The 23,114-nt window shown below is 41.5% G+C and overlaps 1 protein-coding gene across 1 annotated transcript in view; it reads right to left on the bottom strand.

Annotated features, from left to right (window-relative positions):
* The window catches only part of igdcc3 (immunoglobulin superfamily, DCC subclass, member 3), a 44,045-nt gene that overhangs the window by 1,533 nt on the left and 19,398 nt on the right, over positions 1-23,114 (bottom strand). Inside the window, exons 3-9 of the mRNA XM_028402252.1 lie at positions 15,311-15,455; positions 15,096-15,226; positions 14,484-14,621; positions 11,967-12,125; positions 8,287-8,452; positions 1,161-1,408; positions 226-390 (exon numbers count right to left, since the gene is read on the bottom strand). Of these exons, the coding sequence (XP_028258053.1) occupies positions 226-390; positions 1,161-1,408; positions 8,287-8,452; positions 11,967-12,125; positions 14,484-14,621; positions 15,096-15,226; positions 15,311-15,455 (1,152 nt within the window). The remainder of the gene's footprint in view (positions 1-225; positions 391-1,160; positions 1,409-8,286; positions 8,453-11,966; positions 12,126-14,483; positions 14,622-15,095; positions 15,227-15,310; positions 15,456-23,114) is intronic.

Raw genomic sequence — 23,114 nt, 5'->3', positions numbered from 1 at the left:
AGTTGCACAATCACATAGTAACCGGGACAGTTTTTGTATCTGTGCACTGGGAATTGTATGTTGACCTTTAGTATTAAAATGGAGGTAACTTCAGGGTAAATGTTTGTGTTTTATTGATTTCATGCAGTTTATGCACTCAAATATCTCCTCTCAGTAAACAGCACAAATCTTTTACAGCTCTAGATGCTTGTTTTTTTCCATGGGTGAAAAATGTTTCCAGCTCACCCTCCCCAAGAGTGCTCTCAGTGACACTCTCTGATGGTTTGCTGGCCCCGTGGGATGTGTAAGCCTTGACGTAGAAAGTGTAACTCGTAGAAGGCTCCAGGTCCCGGATGATCTGCTGCAGGGTCACCTTACTAACAGCCTCCTCATATTCCATGTCCACTGGGTCTGAGGGAAGAATGATGGAGGAGTAGTAGCAGGAAAAAAGGAGGCAAAGGTTGAAAAGGACCAGAGAGGAAGAGACGAGAGACGTAGAGAAGGAAAGGAAACATGGGTGAGAGGAGGGGCAGGCATTAAAATGATGGAAAATAATGTGGAGAGAGGAAACAACAAATACAATCCGTTTCTGTCATCATTTGTAGTTATTGCCCATTTCACTGGTTATATCAAAGCAGCTCTGCTGTAAATAGCTAATGTAGTTTGGCCCTCGGAGTCTGAATAACAATGGTTGAGTGAATTGCAGGGGTGGGGTGAGGAGAAGGAGGGAGTAAACGGGGAGTTATACAGGATGTGTTAAAAGCATTTTATTGCTTTTAATTCACAGAAGCCCAACCATAACCACTATCCACCTCCAGCCCCTCAATCCATTGGGCCATGCCATCCTGGAAAGGTAATTACAGCAGCTCCTATTGGTTGGCCCCCAGGGCCCCTAATTATGCATCCAATAGAACTACTGAGGAGGACATCAGCTGCGCTACGAGACTCTCACACACAGAGCACACACAAACAGCAACAGTCCACACATAGAAGAAACAAAAAACATACTTCAGTAATTTATTAACCATAAAACCTGCTCTTTGTTATGTGAGCTGCAGCCCCTTATGTTGGCCCCTTATTTGCCTAACCCTATCACACCTGGCGTGCTCTCTGACCTTGACTTCATGTGATTCTGTGCATGCCATTACTTAGAATTTTCTGGATCTTAAGTGCAGTCTCACCTGCGGTCCTGCGGATGTGGAGCACATAACCGATGATATCCTGAGTGTTCTGATCGGGCTCCCTCCAGGACACCTGGATGGTGGTGGGAGAAAGGGCCTCAGCTTGCACATTGGTAGGCACACCGGGCAGCCCGTCAGCCCAGAGCACAGTGAGCCGGGCGCTGGCCTGCGTGGAGCCGGCGCTGTTCTCAGCGATACACTGGTAGATCGCCTCATCGTCCTGGCTGATGCCATATATTGTCAGTGTGCTGCGAGAGGAGGAGAAAGTAAAGGAAACAATGAAAACTGTGGTTTTATTTCTCTGACATAAGAGCTAAGAGTTTAAAATAATATCAAATAACATCAGTCTGCATTCAAACTGCATAGAACTCACACTGCACATTGGGTCTGTTCCCTCTATGACCGTGCAGTTAGGCTGATAGAAAGCCATGATTGTTGAAGGTTATATAAATCTTGCTGTGTACAAACTTTAAAGTGCAGCAGAGTCATGAGCACTGAGGTATGAACATTTACATCCATCATGTTGATGTAGTGCCCCTGATGACAGGAATGTCATCTAACCTTGTGGGATCACTCACAGTTGGTATGTGCGTAAGAGTTATGGCCGTTTATGTCAAATAGGTCACACTGACAAGACTTTGGTATTAATTTGATTTGAAAACATCTACTATTAACTAGTTCCATCCTGAAAGACGGTAAGACTGACATCTGTGTTTACTTCTTAAATTAAATATTCTTTTAAGTATTCTGCTGAGAACGCCTACAACATTTTCTATTTGATATGCTAACATAAACATTTATAATCTTGGTTTATCATTTGCTAAACAACTTGTAACGGCAGACTTCAGAAACTGTGAATTAAGAATGTAATTGCTATGGGGAAAAAATGCGAGGAGTAGAGTGCTTTAATAAATGCGTTTAATGTGGTTGCTTAACACCTCAGACAAGGACTGCATATAGCACAAAAGATTAATGTGACATTATGTCAAGATCTTATGCTCAAGATTGAGTTATGGGAAAGCGAGGATAGACGTGCGGCATGCATCACGCTCACAATAGACAGCAGCAGGATGTATAGGAGAATCTGATTCATGCAAAGCACATATTTTCAAACTGATCCGTCTCCTATTGGAACCCCGAAGGGAGTCAATAAATCTATTTCAGTGTTTCAAAAAATGTAATTTGCCTACTTCAGTGAAATCTTTCATCTGTCCATGCATACTGTATGCATGTATTCACACACCTATGGAACCTATGGCTCTTCCGCCGCTTTGTTCTTTGTCCTCATCTTGTATGTTTCTGCTTCTGTCTCTTCCCTCCCACCTGGCCTGTCTTCTGTTACAGAAGACATAAGGGAGCATTGTGTGTGTGTTGAGTAAGTGTTTTTATACAATTGTACCTCACACTTCGCTTGTCTACAGGCAAAAGGAAAAATAAAACATTCAGCATACTATGGAAATAAGAGCCTGAGGATTTCATCGATTCTTCATGTCATTTTCATACCAAGGCCATTTCTGAAGTATTTAAGCTACAATGTTGTTTGTGCTGGAGGAAACTGACAACACACATTAGAAATATGAAATGATTGATAGTACAATTCAAGATGGTCCATCCTTCAGAGGCATTAAATGTAAGAAAAGGGCCTGGTCTCTGTTTCTTGTGCTGTGCTTTAAGTTTTAACAGGAGAATTGAGTACCACAGGAGTTCACAGTATCCTGCTGCATCCCGTTAATCTGTCACCTGCCGTTTGTCAGAGCCTGGTGAGCACAATGCCCTCCTTCTTTGATGGACAGGAAGCCTCCTCTGTGTATTAAATCAACATTTATTAAGAAATAATCCATTGAGGAAAAAAAGCCAATTTATTGAAAGAACAGCCTGTCAGTCAGAACATGCATCGCTAGAGGACACCTTCTGGCCCTGTGAAATGGGACATGAAGAAAGTGGTGTTTCAGCTCTCGAGAGCACTGGCCTCATATCACAGACAGCATGGTTTGCAAAGATGGATTTGTCAGGCAGGTGTATGTGTATGGTGGGGTTGTTCTTTGGGGTCAGATGATAGGATAGAGAATTGAATCATCCCATTTCCTTTTCAAAACTGATGTGCTGGGATACAGTTACTGTACATCTCTAATCTGGGTCAGAATAGACTGCGAGGTGGAGAAGTTATTATTCTCTCCGGTCTGCCAGGTGGATTCAATCTGGATAATTATCAGGTCACAGAAGCCTGTCGTATTTCACCCTCTCTGAGCCAATCTCACCTCTGACCTCTGAGGTGGCAGCAGTCACCTGCCCTCAGCTTGCTACTCAGCCGTCACATTTCTGACAGCCTTTCATATCAGCGATGGATGGAGTGTTAGCAGACAGGCAGGCTGACCAAAACACTACCGCCAGCACCACTACAAAGAGTCCCCCGGGATACATAACTCACCAGGCATGGGATGAGCTCGTCCACAGGGAGGGACATTTTACAAGAAGTCCCTTGTGGACAGGAGTGTCCACAGAGACACATACAGTATGTACACACATCACATAGACACAGACAGTCTGATACTACTGATGTGTAGCTTATGAGATGCCACACCTGCTGTCAAAACATCCTTTACAGCTTCCACTATTTTGAGTAGTGGTGCATATTTGCTTTGAATCTTGCATTTCATTTATACTTTTACCTTTATTTTAGGAGTGTTTTGGTTCAATTGCAGCATGTTTTTGTACGAGACTAAACAAAATGATGAGAAAAAAGCTATGTTTTCAGCATGTATAAGTCATTTCTATTCTGCTGCTGCAGCTGAAAATATAAACATGGATACTGCTTAAGAAAGATAGCAGAAGCAAAACATCAAATCAAAAAAGAAACTTCTTTGGTTTATTGAAAAAAATAGAGTAATCTGCAGTAATTACTGCTGTATTTACACAGCTCTTTGTCTAAATAAACATCTTAAATCTCAGGTCAGAGAGATTTCTCTTATTTAAAGTATGGCTCTCAGTTAAGATGTTTATAAATAACACTCAGTTAAAAGGACCTCTTCAATAATGTTTTTTTCACACCTTATAGAATAAGTCATTCTGCATAAATATGCAACAGGAGAAGAAAGATCTACACAGTGTGTCAGGAAGGAAAAGCCCAAGTGACAGTAAAGAAAAAAACATTGGAAGTGAATGGCCTGAATTTTGGCTGCTCGTTTTAAATGAGCTCCAAAACCAAGCTGTTGTGTCCTGACAGGTTGACACCATCATTTACTCATCAGTTCAAGGTCATTTCACAGATTGACAGATACGGCAGTGTGCCAGGATGGAGGATGGTTGACAGCAGGGCCTTGGCTCTGTTGTTCAGCAGCTAAGGCTAAGTTTACTCTCTGTTGTCTCCGAGCAGCACCCCATCAAAAGCCAGCATGGCCATTGTGGATTCAGCGAGAGAGAAAAGGGGAAAAAAATATGGGGACAAAGAGAGAACAGGAGGAAGAGGTGGGGAAGGGGGAGAGGAGGGGTGATGAGCTGTCTTTGGCCTGAGAGGAGGGAAGGGCCCAGGGATATGACTGATTACAGGCAGGGTCAGAGTTCAAGGCCAATGCCCAGGCCCCAGCTCTGTGTAATGGGGGCAGGAAGGGGGATGTGGGGCACCGAGAGGGGCTGCAAACAAGAAAGGCAGGTCTTAGTGAAAAAAACGTGGAAAAAAGGAATGGAGAAGGAAAAAAAAACGCTCTGAAAGGATTCTGGTAGAAAATGCCCAGGTTTGTGCAGTAGTCTGTTCCTTTGCCATTAATCATAAAACACGCCACAGTGCTCACAACCACACAAAACATGGTCCTTTTATTTACTATATGACTCACATACACATTTAAACAGGTGCTATGTTTACTGAAATGTTTTAAATATAATCAAATTGTATCCACCACGAAGCAGGAGGATTTAATTTTCCTCATCATCAGCTACAGTATCACTTTAAAAACAATAAGGGAAGACTTTCAACCTCACCATTATTAGGCTGTCTGATGTGAGATCACAGCTTGTGCATGTCGGATGATCATACACGGCAGCTTTAGAGACTTAAGAAATGAGACGAGTCCTTACACATAATTAGCAACAGCTCTCTTACAGAACCTTCAAATAGCCACGATAGCATGTTCCACAGGAGCCTGGTCAGCAGAGGCCGATAACAAATGGGCTAACAATAATCCTGACAGTGTGTGTATGGGTGCTTCAGTGTGCAGGTGTGTGTGTTTCAAGATCTGTTGAGATGTGTCACAGAGAGATGGAGAGCACACACACACACACACACACACACTGAGCAGTAATGCCTGTTTACAGAAGCGGCCAATCAACTCTTCTCTGACATCACTGCATCTTTCACATTGCTTTGTTGTCCTTGTGTGTGTTTGGTGTGTAAAGTGTGTGCACAGGATGAGGAGCATAAGGGCGACGGACTTCTGAATTTTCATGTTTGATTATGCGTGTGCACAAAATGAATGATGACATGCACCACAGGGCTATTTGTGCACATACGGACTCACTTGCTTTTTGATTAATGTGTGTGCATGCGTGTGTGTGAATGAAATGTACAATCGATTCCCCTTCCTTCCCTTGTCCGGTTTGCTCTTGAAGGTCAGCTTCATGAGAGATAGCTGAGAGGAGAAACCTCTGTGTGTGTGTGTGTGTGTGTGTAGCTTAGTCCCACAAACACACACATGCAGTCATACCAAGCACACACATTAATTAAAATCTCTCTGCTTGGTTTGTTGCTTCCGAGCTTTCCCCTATCATATAGAGTATAAATATATATAAAAAAAGCAGAGTAATCGTGCTGCCTGGAGGTGTTGAATTCATTTGAATATCATTACTTTTGTTTTGCTTGGTTCAGGAGGTAAATTGTGCCCGATTCTATATAATTTTCCTTCCTGTCAGGAGCTCCACTATGCTGGAAAACACACCACATGGCTTTTTGGGCCTCAGGTAAATCTCATCTCAGTGAATTTTCCAGCCCAGTCGCTTTCATTCACAACTAAAATTTACCAGGTGGCTATTCTGTGGCTCAGTGGGGCATGTGGCAACACGTGGTTTTACCTCTCAGACACAGCATGCATTAGATATATGCCATACAACGGACAAAAACATCAGGTATGGCAGCAATAACAAGAAATTGACAAGTATTAATTAATGTTCAGTTTGCATACAGAAAAAAAAAATCAGATTATACTGTGTAAAAAAGCATGTGTGTGTGTGTTTGGGGTGTTGGTGGTGTTTCATTATATATTGATAGCACCATTGCACCCTGTGGTTGCCCCTCCCCCCTGTGGACATGGACATGGAGAACACAACAAAAATGGTGGATACACATGATTTTAGACACCTTGTTGCAGTATAGAGGATTTGAACTGTTTTAGTTTAGTGTTTTCACTGTCGCCTGGTTTTTAGATAACAAGTCCAAGGTTATCAACATCCAACAATTTGCTTATTATTCAGTTAGTTGATCCAACAAACAAGGTGATTTTTACTGCACTTTTGCAAAAATAAACATGTTATGTTTTCTTTAAGATAACACATAACCTATACTGTATGCAAACCTCTCGTAAGAACACATAATGAGCGACGCTGTAATGTGTTTTATCTACCCACTGAACAGCTACACAGTGCAAATTCTATACATGCACATCAAGCTGCTGTGTTCTTTAAATGGCTGACTGCATTTCCTGGTCAACCAGCTGAGTTTATGAGGTAATTAGCTAATGGTAGCGCTCAAACTGAGGCCTGCCTCCTTAACCAATCACAGAGTGGAGTTTGTGATGCATGCGATTCATATTATAGCGGGTCAGATCGGAGTGGTGGCAAGTGGGAACACTGCAATGCTCTGACTACCCGTTCTATCTCTCTCTCTCTCTCTCTCTCTTCATTTATCCTTCCTGCCGACTCATCATTTCTCTTTTGGCCACCCGTTCATTTAGCTATTTTTTTTTTCTTATACATCCAAGCCTGACCTCTCATTTATTTCTTCCCTCTCTTCTTTCCTGCTTTGTTACTCCCTCGTTCCATCTCCCTGACTAATATAGAGTAGTGGAGTGGAGTGGGAGTGGAACGGCACATGTGAGTGATGCTTGCTCCCTTCACTCACTGCAATGGAGTGCAGGTATTGATTTCATTTTTAAAATATACTCACTTCATATTTCTTTTTATGAATAATAATAATAACAACGTTCATGACTGCTAGAGTCAACTCGGAAAATTGAACCTTACGCGTGCACCAGTCCATGATGGAATTTACGCAATACATTTGCTGGTTGAGTAGAGCAGTTTACATCACCCACCCCGCAGCATGCACAACAGGCTGGAAACTTGCATATAGCCACATGTAATGCCTCAAAACCATGTGCAGAAAAACAGCACAACACACTTTGCATCACCCCACATTTATATTCACTAATTTCCTGAATATACACAACAAAAGGTATAAAAATGACAATTTATCCCAAAGATACATCTGCAGTGCTACATACAGGACTGTAATGAAAGCATTTCTACAACATGTGGTCCTTACAGACACTGGTTCCGCCTCCTCATGACATTCCTGGGGAATGCCATGGGAAAGCATCCAGCATCCAGTCATTACACTGCTCACATACAAAGGCACAAATAAATTGCGGCTCCAGCCTTGGCAGGCATGAATCCCAGCAGCTGCGGTGTTAAAGGAACAGACAAAAAAAAATGGAACATTTGATGATGTGATGATGATCACATTCAGGCAGCTGTTAATTATGCAGATACCCATTCTACTTCTATGAGCTGTGTCCAAGTTTGTGAGTGCTGTCATGCTCAGGAAAGCCGCATTGTATTATTGGCAGCGTGCAATAAGTGAAGGTTGCACAATGGCTCTCATGGTTATCTCAGATACTGTATCACTTTATAGATCAGTTATAAAGTGGTAATGAGATATATTTTAATGAGAATCTGTGCAGGATTTTTCCAGGTAATAAAAGTGGTATTTTATGTGAAGGAAGGTTTGGCCTCCAGGATACAGTGAGTGTAGAATACCTCTGACACTTTGAAAAGCACATTTTAAACTTGCCTTGTTATTTTGTTTCCTCACTTGTATGAATCTGTTTACACATGAATACAAGCCAGGTTTTTTTTTTACCTGTTGTTGTTCCTGAGTTTGACGTGTCCCCCAGGCTCCAGAATCTGCCCATTCTTTAGCCAGGTGAGCTGGGGCTCTGGCTCACCCTGCGCTTGGCAAGTGAAGATGGCGGTGGTGCCAACAGGCCGGGCGATGGACTGTGGAGGTTGAACAAACTCTGCTGGTGCTGAAAGAGAAAGAAAAAAAAATCAGGGAATGGAATTACTCACACAAGTGCTAGACAGTTAAAATGTTTAGAAAAAAATCCAGAGAGAAAGAGGCGGATAAGAATGGAAGAAAACTGTTGGAGCCCAGGGTAGGTGTATGTTATAAATAATTTTGAAAATCTATAACTTAGGGTCAATTAGCAGGATTATGAGAGACAGATCAATGCATATAAAAGGCAAATAACAGAGAGAGAGTGGAGAAAGGTAAAGTAAGACAAGCCTGCTCACCGATAGCCCTTCTTTAAACTAATTGGCTTTAAAGCAGCAACACATTTACATGAAAATAAAGCAGTGTGGTTAATAGTTTTATCATATCTGGTTTCATCCCATGATGCTTGGCTGCACAGCTATGGTCAATTATTCGTATAAAACAGCTCTGTTAGCAGAGCAGGTATTGTGTTTTAAATCAAAAGAGTAATTAAAGTTACATCTGCTGGAGTTTAATTCCTGGTTTGGTGCTTTTGCTTTTGTATCATCTCCTCAGCTCTCATTATTGTCCCAATGGTTATCACTGATGTGCTACCCTGCATTATTTATACCCATATTAACACTGAAATATGGTAATCACATCTCAGAGTATATTACCAGAGTGTAGAAAGCTTGAACACAAGACAATTCACCTAAAATCCACCTAAAATATCTGGATCAATGTGGCAACACACCAATGTTAATCATAAATTACTTTGCGCTGGTGTGTGTGTGTGTGTGTTTGTGTATTTTTTTTCTTCGACATTTCAGTTTTTCCTATTGTTCCTTTTATTTTCCATAATCATATGCTTATCCCCTCAGGCTGAGGGCAGTCTTGTCACTCCTCACTCATCACTGGGCCCTATTCTATTGTTTATGTGTCAGCCATTAAGACTGGTGCTCAGTCTGTCAGGTGATACAGTTCCAGTACTTCTCTGGCTTGTCAGATTAGTGTATTGCCATAAGGCACAGACAAAAAAAAGATACACGCCTTTACAATCACCTTCAAGCCGTTTCCGTCCGTTTTCATTCATTGTATAAAATACATTTTATAGCTACGCTACATTCCTGTTTGCAGTTTCAAAAGACTGCAGTGTCCATGTTACTGTAATAAAGAATCATGCCACTAACAATACACCTGATCAACAATAGAAAGTAGTAAAGAGGAATAGTAGCATCAGCAGTCGACTGATTTATTCTTAAGCAGTGAATACAGCCACTCTTATCAACACTGCTCATATTTTGCCTTTTGTCCAATTTAATTCTGGTTTCTGCTTTTTGTCGTACTGTTCTTGTTCCCACCCTAATGGACAAAATGTTGTCTGACACTTTTTCAATGTAAGCCTTTCCATTCTCCCACTGGAAAAGCTAAGGGGCCCTTAGGCACTTGAATGGAGGCAGCTGACAGCGTGAGATGGTTCTTTCATTTATCTCTCTCTTTCCCAGCTTCATTGTCTCCTTCTCGCTCACTGTGTTCTTTGAGGGCTGACTTAAAGGTGAAGGTCAGAGGGAGCTGGGGAAGATATTGATTTGCACCTGTAAGGGTGTGGGTTAGATCATCAGAACCAGCCATTCATCTTGCTCTTGTTTTTCCCTTTTGGCTTGGACAGTTTGACTCTTTTCTTCTGCCTTTGTTTCTCTTAGCTCTCTTTTTATGCCTCAAAGGATCCAAAATGAACTCATAAATGCATTTGTTGTTTTGTAGGTACTCTTATCTGAATTAACTTGGAGTTGAACTGCTGAACACCTTTTTTTGAATTAATAGATATTGAAAATCTTGATGTTCACAGAGGTGTTATTTCCATACACTAATAGACAAATTCCTCAAGGACACATGGTGCAACACTTTTTACTCCTAATGAAACAGCTCTAACACATCTTTCTATGGAGTTAACAGTGCACCTTTGTTTCTGCAAATCAATAACAAACACCAAAGACATTGACACATAATTAACATCCACAGCTTTTTGCCTTTGTCTCTGCCAGGGTAAGGACTTGTCTTAGACTTGACAGGCAGAAGAAATGAAATATTGATTAGGATCGATACTGCTATGGGCTGAAGCGAAGTGTATCCCTTCTGATCAATGTGCAAGCGAGGCACACATTGGATGTTTCCTGCTCGGTGGCAATTAATGCACAGGGCCACCCACACCTGGAGTCATTCTTTTGGTCAAACACTTTCATGGCACTGGCTACAAGTCAGCCAAGAATAAAATAAAAGAACAATAGAAGAGAACAGAACCCCAGGGCTAGCTCTACATACACAACAAGAAATTTTTGGCCATAATGTTATTAAAATGTCCTATTTCTTACCTAAGATAAGCTTCGGCAAACTTATCTGCTCTCAAAAGCTGCTTTGTCCTGTTTTGACATTGAGAGTTGGCCTTGTTGCAGGGTTACTATCAGTGAGAAAATAGTATAGAATATTTTTCTGATCCGAGGCTTTACACAGAGATTGAGAGAGATCGTAAGGTTTGTCCATTGAGAACAAGCACATTTTCATAAATAAATGGTGCATCTGTGGGCTTGACACTCCTGACAATTTACACTGGGATAGTCGCCTGTCTGCTTGTTGCATTATAGATGATTTGTTTTTGTATATTCTTGGCCTCCAACCTTTCAGAATGCCTTTTAAATGTGTAATCAAGTTACAAGATACACTGCAATCGCTTTTGTTTAATCGTGTTCTATGATGAAAGAATGTTATGTTACTGGACATGGTAAAGAAGAAGCTCATATATTGTGTGTCTCTATGTGCTCTAATTAATATTTGAAGGTTGCATAGAATCCCCCAGTGGTGTCCACATTCATAAACACAGTATGCAGTTTGTGCCACCTTGGTCTGAAAACCTACTCCTGGCACTTAACACTCCCCTTTTCTAATTATTAGGCATCCTCATGGACACTGCTGACCAGGCCTCCTGATAAAAACAATGTTTGTTCTCCTGAATTCTTTCCTTTTTTTTGGAGAAAGATTATTTGCTATAAAAGATGTGCTCACATGTGGTGCCCTGTGGTGTGAAAACTTGGCCTATGTGGAACAGCCACCATTGGTGAAAACTGCAGCAAAACACATGCTGTGAATGAATGAATGAATTTAGTGCTCTGATGTTTGCTTACTAAAGAAGTGCATCTGTAGACAATATTAGCACAACCATTGACTCTGTCTATGGTGTGCTTTGGTTTTTCCTCACGTGAAAATCCTGCTAAACATTAAGTCTGAATGACCTGTGCCACCCACTAAGCTCCAATTAAGGACCACCTACTTAAAGCCTATTGGTGGTACACTAGCAAAGCATGCATTTCACAGCAGAATCATTGGTTTACTTAGTTTAGAGGTGGAGGTGGTTGCAGTCATGGCGACAGTAATCATGTTGCCACTTCGATCCACCCACAGAATTCTGAGCGTTTATCAACTTACCATATCTGTTTTTAAGTGCCTTTAGTTTTTTCTAATCTTCACCCTGCAGCATTAGAAAAAGCACATTCCTTTTATCTAGAACTTACCTTGGACCACCAGACGTCCTTGAGCTGTCCTTCGGACACGGGTCCCTGGTTTGTTAGCGGCACACACGTAAACCCCTGAGTGTTGTACGCCAACATCTGAGATCATCAGGTTCCCTGTGCCGAGTACCTGAATTCCCTCCACTCCAATGGGACGACCGTCTAATCAGGGAACAGAGCAGTGGAGAAGGATGGAAAGAATTTATATAGGGCAGCAAAAAAGGACCAGGTGTGTGCATGTACATGTGCTTATGTTAGCTGGGTGTGTGTACTAAGATACAGATAGGAGTGGACTTAAAACACCTAATTAAACATAATGCAAGTTTTCATCCACAAGCCGTTAGAGTCGGTACTATTTTTGTCCCCCTGCTTTAACAGTGTGTGATTTTCAGAGCCGTACTGTGAGGAAGCTCTCAGTATGAGAGAGAAAGGTCACTGAGTTTGTGTTTGCTGCTGAAGTGGTGTACAGGCTGCATTTTTTTTCTTTACTGGGACCTTGTGATAGTGATATCAAAAGAGAATATTTCACTAGGGTCAAACAAGATTTGACAATACAGGTCTGTAGAAGGTTCTACAGTAAATTAATGTTTTTATTTGAGATGCAGCTTCTCCTTAATCGATTTTCAGTTCATTAATGTTTACACTTGGCAGAAACACTTGACAGAAATATTTTTATATGCCTTTAAACAGAGCTGCAGGTTTGCTGGAGATATTCCAGCCGTCGCTCTGGGACCCAGGATTCTAACTGCAACTTCTAATCTCCTATCTTCTTACACAATCCATAGCTGCCTTCTCTCTGCTCTTGCTGTGCTTACATGATAAGCTCCCACTTGCCTGTGCTCCCATATCTGTAGTGTCAACCCAACAATAACTTCAGTCTGCCTTTGATATTAGCTATGGGGCCAAGGGGGCATTTTAATCCAGACTTCCATCTGCAGCCTGTGAGCCTGTATGGTCCAGATCTGATGTGTTAAAAGGCCAGAAGCGAGGGAGGGAGGGAGTTGATGGACACACATTCAGAGAAAGGAGCTTCAGCAACAGACACAAACCATATGCCAACAGTTGTTCTGATTATTTTTCCTTGTTTTAAAAGTTGAGACAACATAAGTATCATTACACATAGAGATACACCTGTTAACAATGAGACGGACACCTGAATTTGAAAACAAAGACCATGGTTTTCTGAGGCTTACATGTATAATTTGTAATTTAGAAAGATGAGTTTTGCCCTTTATTAATATAATCACTAGTCCAGCACTACAAAAAACAACCACATCTAACTACATGTTTTTAAAGTAATTATATGAACTGTTAAATCTATTACAAGTGATCAGACAAATCCTAAAGTAAGTTTGAATTCTCAGTGGCTGCCATTGCACTGAATCAAGAAGATGAGCTACACAGATTTTTTTATAATGAATGCCGTATAGCTTAATTTCAACCATATGTAACTTATTGATAATTAACTGATAATTAATTGTGACAAAGACAATATGTGCAATTAATCATGACAAGTTATTGAGGTGAAATAAATCACTCCAACTTGTCCAGCACTTGTTTCATTCTGCGACTGCCATAATGATGCATTTTATTGCTATTTCTGCAATTTTCCATTATCACTAACTCGCTCGACTGAGAAGAAACAGTCAAAGGCCAACGCTTTTGTCTCAACAGCAGCAGCCTTGGTCTTTTCTTGCTTTTTCTATATTTTCTTATTGTCTCTGTAGGCCTCTCCATCTGTTTCTTTCTGTCAGACACTAATTAACTTAGTGTCAGAAAAGAAAGAGCACAAGCTAGCAGGCTGCGGTGCTGTTCAATGAATAGCAGCAAACTAACTCTGGCATTAAGGAGTGACTGATGTGAAACTCTCAGATTCATTATGCAGCTTATCCCAGCCTCCCTGCTGTAATCTAATACATACAAATCCCATCGTGTTAGCATTTCATTCTGGCAACATTGTGTAAGGCAATACTCTCAATCTGATTAGGCCCAACTGCTTGGGAGGGGCAGTAATTTACATTTGGAACAGCAAATCAGATTGGATAATAGGTAAAGAAAACAGATACGAGATTGAAAAATTGGTCAGGACAGACTTTGAGTGATAGTCAGGAAAAAACTGCACATGGAGGTAGGAGAAAACTAATCGTATCTGTCTCAGCACCTCACAGCAATTACTCAGAGGCACTCCAGTGCTTCCAACGAGGTTCAACTTCATGAGGAGATGAAGCATGCATTTATCAACACCGAGTCGAACATAATGTTTAGCCCTAAGGCTGAATCCCATTGCCTCATGTATACAAACTAGATGTACTGTATCAAATATATTCACATTACACAATGCAGGACAGAGCCAACTGTGCCACTAAGAACACACATAAGGACGCAGAGTACACATGCATAAATATACAATATACTTTGCACTTCAGCTCAGTGACACGCAATTCCTTACAAAGACACACAAAATGAAAAAAATCATTCACAGCTCTTCAATATGCAGCTCTGATCAGGAATGTTGCTCACCTAGTCTGCTCCAAGACACGATGGGTCGAGGGTATCCCGTAGCAACACACTCCAAGATGGCAGTTTGGTGTACGGTGAGGGTTAGGTTTTCTGGACCGACCAAGATCATAGGTTCTTTGTAAACAGATGACTGAGTGCCTGGAAGTAAAAAGGAGAGGGGAATTCTAGATGGGAATGAGCATGATGGATGGCATCCTTTAATTGGATTTCTCTGGAGTGCATTAGCTCAATGTGTTGTATCTCTCAGATCAGACGGTGGGACAATAGGTTTGGAAAGTCTTGGGAATATGTTGGGTAGATAGTGGTTGTATTCAAACAGCGATGGGAAGCACAAGGGAGAACACAGATTTTAAGACAAGTTAATCTACAGTGAGACAGTGGCTCTGTTTGACAAAAACAGTCATAGACAGAGTGTAGACATTCAATTCACTTCAATTTTTCAATTCAATTTTATTTATATAGCACTTTTTACAATCAGAATAGTCTCAAGGTGCTTTAAAACATGACAGGTTGTTGATGTTGTCAAACAAAGCTGAAACTGTTGTGTTTATAGTGGATGTATCATCAGTTAATAAATAATAATAATTAAAACAAGATGAACAACATACTAACCTGAAACAGTTAGGAGTGCCTCAGCACTGTGTTTAACTCCTGCACTGTTATGGGCAACACAGCAAAACTTTCCACTGTCCTCCTCACGCACTCCTGTGATCTGCAGAACACCTGTGGGCAGAAGAGTGTACCTACAAGAGAGAGAAAACAAGACTTTAAAAACACTGGAGAGGTCATTTCTGTTTAAAGCTTAAGGACATGCTGCTTGCCCCAACCTCTCGTCCTTGGTGTCCACCGGACGGCTGTCTTTTTCCCAGCTGATGACAGGCTCTGGCAGACCGTGGATCTGGCACTGGAATCGAGCCACCCCAGACTCCTCAACATGCACTGACTCTGGTTGGACATGGAAGTCTGCCATGGCTGTAGAAGGAGGGAGTGCAGAATATTAGGTCAACACATCACAACACAGCTACAAAGCAACAGGCCTGGCTGCTGACAGAAAAGAACAAGGAGTTCTGCAACAGATGGTAAGGCCCTCACAGACTGCAACATCACAGAGTCTCTCTGGGATTACATAAAGAGAGAAAAGCAACTGAGACATCCACGCAAGAACAAGAAGATATTTAGATCAACCACAGACATCATCAAAACGCACTGTGTTTCAATTTGTATCTACAGAACAACAAAAGTGACAAATGAGGCATTGGATAGAGTCATTTTCGTCTGTAATCTACCAGCTATATAAAGTAACTTAAACTGTAAGTAATATGCAGAGAGCATTCCCTACATAGATGAGTGTTTATCTGCATTATCTGATTAGATTAATGCAGTTTTGATACGAAGTGTGATTCCCAGTTACACATTTATGTTTGTTGGCCACTGTGTAAAAAGCGTGATGTGATATGTGGTGTCTTAGCCACCCCCATGTGCAAATGTGCACAATAACTGCTTTCTAACAGCCAACAGCCAACAGCAATGCAATTAACTAGTTGCCATTTCTTTGTGTAGCATGGATCAACCATTGGTGGCTTCTTAACTTACAATTTAGATTAGACTTTTTGTCTTGATACTAATACTTAGGTAAACAGCATAACAATAGGACATAAAATAGCGCACCAGTGTGAGGTAACCAACTTGTCAAACTAAAGGCCTGGGTGCACATGTAGGCAACAGGGTACTACCTGCAGTTCACTTTGACGGCCACAGGGGTCACAATTAAGTATGAGTTTTGTGATTGTTGGTTACAAGCACATTTCTGATGTACCATAAAAATGATTCAAAGGTGTATCCTGGTGTGAGACAGTACAGTCATCAGCAACACCAGTGGATCCGATCCTTACACATGTAAAGTACTGAGCAGCCACGTTTTTCCTGCCATGTGTTAACATTTAATTTGTAGGGCAGGTATATTTTTAAAATGCATGTTAGTAGAGACAAAGACAACATACAACACTCAGTACCATACAGCAAAAGCAGTATCAGTATCTCTATAGAGAGCCTCATTCAGCTGCACTTCACATATCTACTCCCCACAGAACAAAGGCGGCATCGAAGGTGGAGCCAGCGACAAACTCAATTAGAGAGAGGCCCTCTTCTTCCACAGTTCTCCCACCTTCTTCAACAGAAGTGCACTCATTTAAATGTCAACCATAATTAACTTGGACGAAGGAGGACTTATCTGAACACTGTTAGCATAACAAGAGGGACGGTCTCCTTATTATTTCATAACCTCCTGCTCCAACATGTACCCTTCATTACTAACAGGAAGCAGCAAGCACCTACTAGGAGGGCTTTTTAAGTCTGAGAGTCTGTCAGTCTGTCCTTCTACTAATGTCTTTTTCTTCACAATGTTTGTTTCCTCTTGTCTTTATTTAGCCCAGCAACTAATGAGCTCACATACATTAACTGGCTGTATCTGTAGCAAATATTTTCATGCTTTATTTTACATTTTTGTACAGAGTTGAATTAGAACACTTGTGCAGTTAAATAAATGAAACCAAACCACAAAATGAGACAAGTGGAAAGAGAGGCAGAGAGTGTGACAGACAGTACTCCATACAGAGTGGCAGTACTTTAGACCAGTGTGGCTGCTGTACTGTGGTGTGGTTAAATGCTGTGATTACTCCATTTCAGGGATTAATGAAATGTGTGGCATTCTCCAACACGACTTGACCTTAGATCTCTGAAAGGATGTATGGAGCTCTAATACAAATTAAACCGTGCTAATTTAGTATATAGAGACAGTTTCCTCTTAGTGAGCAATGACTTCTCCATGAGAAGAGGCAGCGTGTTGTACAATGGCATAGATAAGATCGGTTTTTGCCTGACATTTTTCTCTGGCTCTTTTTTAAAATTTTCTTCTTGACTTTAAGGCCTCACTTAAACAGCTGTACATTTTACTGAGGTAATTCTGCCTAAGTGCCTTTCTCCAGGGCCCACCTGCAATTTTTTTCACCTGGGACCCACAACCTTCTGCCCATAAAACATTTTAGGGTCAACTTCACTGTGAAGCTTAGAAGGCTTAAACGTCACAGAGAACATCAGTAATATTTTATCACCAAAGTACATCTTCATCTGTTCCTTTTTACTGTACCACAGCGACCGGTGAGTTCTTGAAATGTTCAATTTATTAAAACTATAAAACTATAAAACATTGAAAATCATTGCAAGCTTGTCAGAAGTTATTATTGTATATTTCAAATGACTGCTGGACCATAGGATCACTTTTATGGGTTCTCTCACTGCTTTTCTGGACATAATATTGACAAAAACAATCAGCAATACTTTCTAGCTCAGCCTGCAGTGCATGGCAGAGACTGGCAGTGAGCTTAGCATTGAATTAAAGCCCTGAAGGCACTGCCACTGCTGATGAAGGAAGGTTAGGTGTAGCAAAATGGGTAGAAATCCTTCAGACCAAGAAAAACAAAAAAAAAAAACACAAGGACAGAGTGATGAATGTGATCAAAGAGGCGTACGGTCTCAGAATACAGTCTCAAATTGAGACATACATGCACACTGCTTCATGTACTGTCCATGTGCACTGGGAACACTGGGGCAATTGAATGCTCAAGAACAAAGAGGGAGCAGTGCCTATATGAGCTTTCTTGTGCATCTCTGCCAAGTAGTCATGGTGTCCACTGATCGAGCTGTTGTGTGTGTGTCCGCTGACACAAACCCCCTAACGGGCCCCACCCTTGGCCCTCATGCATAAAACATGAATTCTCCAAGAGGCCCACACCCTTTGCGACTATCCAAAACCCTCGCAAAATCAGACACAATTGTAAAAATCACAATAGGGTTACATGAGCAGATAAATGTATACAGCAGAAAAAAACTTGTTAACTGTAAGGAAGACAGCCATTTCTACTCTGCACTGTGTATACGCCTTTTATTGCTGAAGGTTGCAGTCAATCTAACACGATTTAGCTCACACATACATACAAACAAATGCAAAGAGCTGCTTCAACAGAAACCCACAACCGTATCGATCGCTCCTGCGCTATAAAAGAAAAGACAGACAAGCATGAGGCAATGAGGCGCTTACACTCACCAGTTCTGCCATTGTTTTTCACTCATCCTTTCCTAAGTGTTGACAGACACTCACACATGATTAAAGACTGTCCACTACCAGCATGACGCTGCTAGCTTAAATGGAGCAGGTCTAATTACTGCAATAGGAGGAAAGAATGGTTGGGGTGCGTACTAAAAAGAAATCCATATGCAAGTGCAGGGAGGAGATTCCTCCGAGAACATATGTTTGACAGTTTCTTGGTGACAACTACAAAAGAAGAATGACTGAGGGAGCAATATGAGGGACGGGAAATGCGATTTAAACTTTTGGCTAAGCTATCAATCAGATCCTGTCAAACTGAGTGGCACTGTCTTGCTGTGCAGTTCACCATTTAACATCAATTAGTTCTCAAGGAGTCACAAATTAACATGACAGGTGGGAACTGCACCTGCTTATCCTACAATCTCACCAAGGCACACAAAGGATAAATCATGAATGCAAGTGCAGATGTACTTCTACTGATTATTGGATTTTTGGGGGCAATGACAAGCTAAAAGGGCAACCGATATTGATGTATTTCCTTATCCTTCGATTCCACACTTTAAGTCATGTTCCCCTAAACTTTAAGCTGGTGGATTTACAGGCTTTTTTATGTGAGTATCTCATTTTTATTCAATGAAGAAATGGAGATTAAATGGAGATTATTTGAATGACCCCTAAGTGAATTGCTTTTTTGCCTAATGGCCCAAAGTAATGATCCTTTTCTTTATTACTCTGTGAAACACACACCCACACAAATACTCAACAGACAATAATTAACAAGGTGATTAAGAACCCAAACTCCTACTGCAGTGAGCAACTCGGCCAATCAGAAGGCACATCCTCTTGTTTTTTTACAGGCCTGTGCTCACATGAGGATGGGGTTTTTTTCCCGTGCTAGGAATGATTCATTGATATGACAGAAGTAATGGTGCCAGTGGAGGGATGGACATCAGCAGCACCATTTAAACCTGCAGCTATGGTGTAAAGCTTCAGTGAACCCCCATGTTATAATGTCACCACCGGCCCTTTTTCTTTGCCTCCAGCCACCCCCCTGTCCACCATCGTACATTTCAACTGTTTGCTCAGCTCTTCATTGCACCTCTCACCCCACCCCCATGAGTCCTCTCAAGTCTGTGACATCATTAGGCACATGTTGTTCAAGCAGTGGTGATGACTGCTGCATCCACCCCACCCCCAGCCCGGTAAACCAGTAAAATAGAGATGAGGCCTATAAATAATGGAGATGGTGTACGGTGCTATTCCAGTGTGGAGAGCCCGCACTTCAACAGCCTTTAAATAGGCATCCCTGAAATAGCAGCCCCTTTGCGGGGACCCTAGAGATGGCATTTTAATGCAGATGTGATATTTTATTGGCTTGCTGCCCCACGAGCATCCCCCTCCGCCTCTTCCTCCACCCGCCATACCCTGGCTTGGGCACTGCTGTGATCAATCTGCTGGTTTGTGGTGCGTGATGCTTATCACCCACGAAAGGCAGGGGTACACGTGCGTGGGGTGCACTCTGTCTTCCACTGACACACTCTAGTTCCCCTCCTTTAATGCTTTGCCACAGCGACACCTTCCTGCATGAGCAAAAAGGCTCATCTGAGTGCCACATCTGTCACCTGAGCCTAAGTGGCAGATGTTCAGATGTACATGAGGATAGGAAGCCTCAGGGACCAAACTGATTGATCATTTTTACGCTAAAAGCACTCCAGCCAATACATGCAATAAAATTTATAAAGCAGAACCTTATGAGCATGTGTTTTTTTAGTTTTCTGGTTATTCAGAACAAATGACTGCAACCTCATGTTGGAACCATCATCCAACAGGTTGACCATCAACTCAGCTATGCATGGATAAAAAGTACCTGCATTGCCATCTAAGAAGTGTATTATTATAAAAATACAGTTGTCATATAGTGTGAGCACAAATCAGTATATTCTGCTAAGCTCATAAATAAAAATTTCACCTTCTCCTCTTACATGATTTCATTATTTACATTAACATGCATTTTTCCTGCTTGTGTTGCAGGCTTGTTTGCATTAGGCTTTCCAGTGGTGTGACCGTCTGCAGTCTGTTGTGTTAATCAATAGTGTGGGGCTTGTATGCACAAAGTTAAATATATTAAGATTGATGGCTGCTATTAGGGGTCCCTGTAGGAGGTGTAGGGAAAAGCAATGCTACACAACAGTAGTTTTCACTCACAAAAATGCTTATCATTTATTCATTTACCCAAAGACTGAACATGTCTGTTGGAAAAACAGAAACCTCTGAACATTTTAATGCAAGTTAATGTGACATAACAAAGCAGTTTGCTGTCAGAGTCTGATCGACCCTGCCTCTGAAAGTTTATTATGCCAGGTGCACAAATGCATGGAGCTCCCACACATCAAGTGCAAAAGGTAAGTGAGTAGCCTTTATAGGTACAGACACCAACAGTGCAATACTAAAATAAACAGCACATGAAAAGTCCAGGATCATCTTCTTCAACATTACATTATGCACTTTTGACAGCTTGTAGCTAGGTATTGTATGTATATGTATGTATTCTTGGCTTTTTTAAAATTAATTATTACCGATGTGACTGCAAAAATCCAGTGTAAACACATACGGTCGACTACCCTGTGTGAAGAAACCGGGGTAAGAAGAAAGTCCTGTATGATGGGAAAGGCACACTGCTCACTGTCTAGTTGTTTTTTCCCCCTGCTCTTACGCTCACAACCCAAAAGACAAAGCGGGGGCCTCCCTTGGTGCCCTGTACTGTGCCTCGACCACACCCCTTACTCCTGCACCACCTTAAGCCCCCTCCACTGTGCACCACACCCCCAATTCCTCTGGCCTCTGCTAAGCCCACTGCTGCCCCTCCAAACCACCCCTGCCCACTCGCCCTACACAGCAGCTCCAAATCTCTACACTTAGGCTCCTCCACTCACTTCAGCATACACACCCTAATTAAAGAGGGACCCATTAAAGCACAACAGATGCTGAAAATTAAGGGATTATTCAAATGATTGCCCGTCATGGCTTGGGTAAGATTAGAGACAAGTGGGAGAGAGTAAAAGAACTGGGAGGGGATAACAGAGAAAGAAGTGCTAAAATAACAGACCAACCAGTGACATAAAAAGTGGAATCTATTTGAAATCATGAATGTTTCTCTTTGTTGCTATCACTTTGTTTATATTCTTTTATGTTTAAATTGAAAAAATGAACACGTGTTTAATAAGTATTTGTGTATGCAGAGACTGCAATTACGAAGGGATTTGATGTGTGAGAACAAACAGCGGGTCTTTTGTGTCATGTACGGACAAACTGCACACTCATTAAACAACTTCACATGTTCTCTCATGACCATAAAAGACCAAAGACCTAGGCCCGACACTGTGTTTTCTACATTATATTTTTACCTCTACAACACATCTTGTCTGTCTGCCCACTTTTTTTATTTTTACATTAAGTCTCAACACCAAGGTCAACACCAGAACCAACCGGACGGTTAAACACAAAGGCTGTGAATAAAGATGGCAGCTCAGTGTGGGAGGCGAGTAAAGCTTCATTCGCCTCCCACACTTAGCTGTCATCTTACTGTAAGTGCCACTCAGGTCATGGCAGGATAACAATAAAAATCTTTGTGTCTTAATATGATTAAAACAAGTGAGTTTTACCTGAGACCAAAGCTACTTTGCACCAGGATGTGAACATGTTTATTCCTGCTGTAAATGCTGGACACTTTAGCATGCACTGACTTGTTTCTGCTTAAGGAACTGCTGTGTTTGGCTTAATCACACAGTACCAGAGGCTGTTAATAATCTAATCACCTCAAATTATAATTATTACTTGGCTAGATATGAACTGAGGGGTGATTAGGCTTAATAACATTAATAAAGCCATATTTGTTTGCATTACTATCTGCTGCATGCAGTTTTTTTTCCTGTGCACACACTCCATACATTTATATAATTTAGTTTTTAATCTGAAATACTATATTTGCATGGCCACTGGTCCATCTTGTGTGCACTGTGCATCCTCTCTGAGAGCCCAGCTAAAGGGTTGCTGCAAAAAAAGACCTTTGCCCTCTCCATGTGTATAAATTCGGCTTTCTGTTTATCTTCTTTTCAGGTAATCATAAAGGAGTCCTTAAGGGTAGGCTTTTACACACCCACTGTGTCATAACAGGGGGAATGGAGAATGAGGGGCTGACTCCTGCACAACAACACTCCCCCTCAGCTCAAGGCTGACAGGGCAGCTCTGCTTCACACATCACACCTAAACAGACGCAAGCAGTGTTTATGTAGGCTGTCCTCTTTCCATGTCCTTGTGGTGCAGAAGGGGCTTGCTGCACTGGCATGCAAGAGAGCTGCATTTGACATGTATGAGATCATAACCTCACACAAATTCATTTTTGCCATAAATGCTTGTGACATTATGTGTTACAAAAAATCTGTGCTCTATTATTATCATTACTTTCTGTCTATCACATGAATGTTACTTATGCAAACACATGGCTTATAACGATTCATTTCTCCTAC

This window comes from Parambassis ranga, chromosome 3, assembly GCF_900634625.1.
Source record: "Parambassis ranga chromosome 3, fParRan2.1, whole genome shotgun sequence".
Lineage (NCBI taxonomy): Eukaryota > Metazoa > Chordata > Actinopteri > Ambassidae > Parambassis > Parambassis ranga.
The sequence above is the reverse complement of the archived record's forward strand: the minus strand, read 5'-3'. Positions and strand labels throughout refer to the sequence as shown.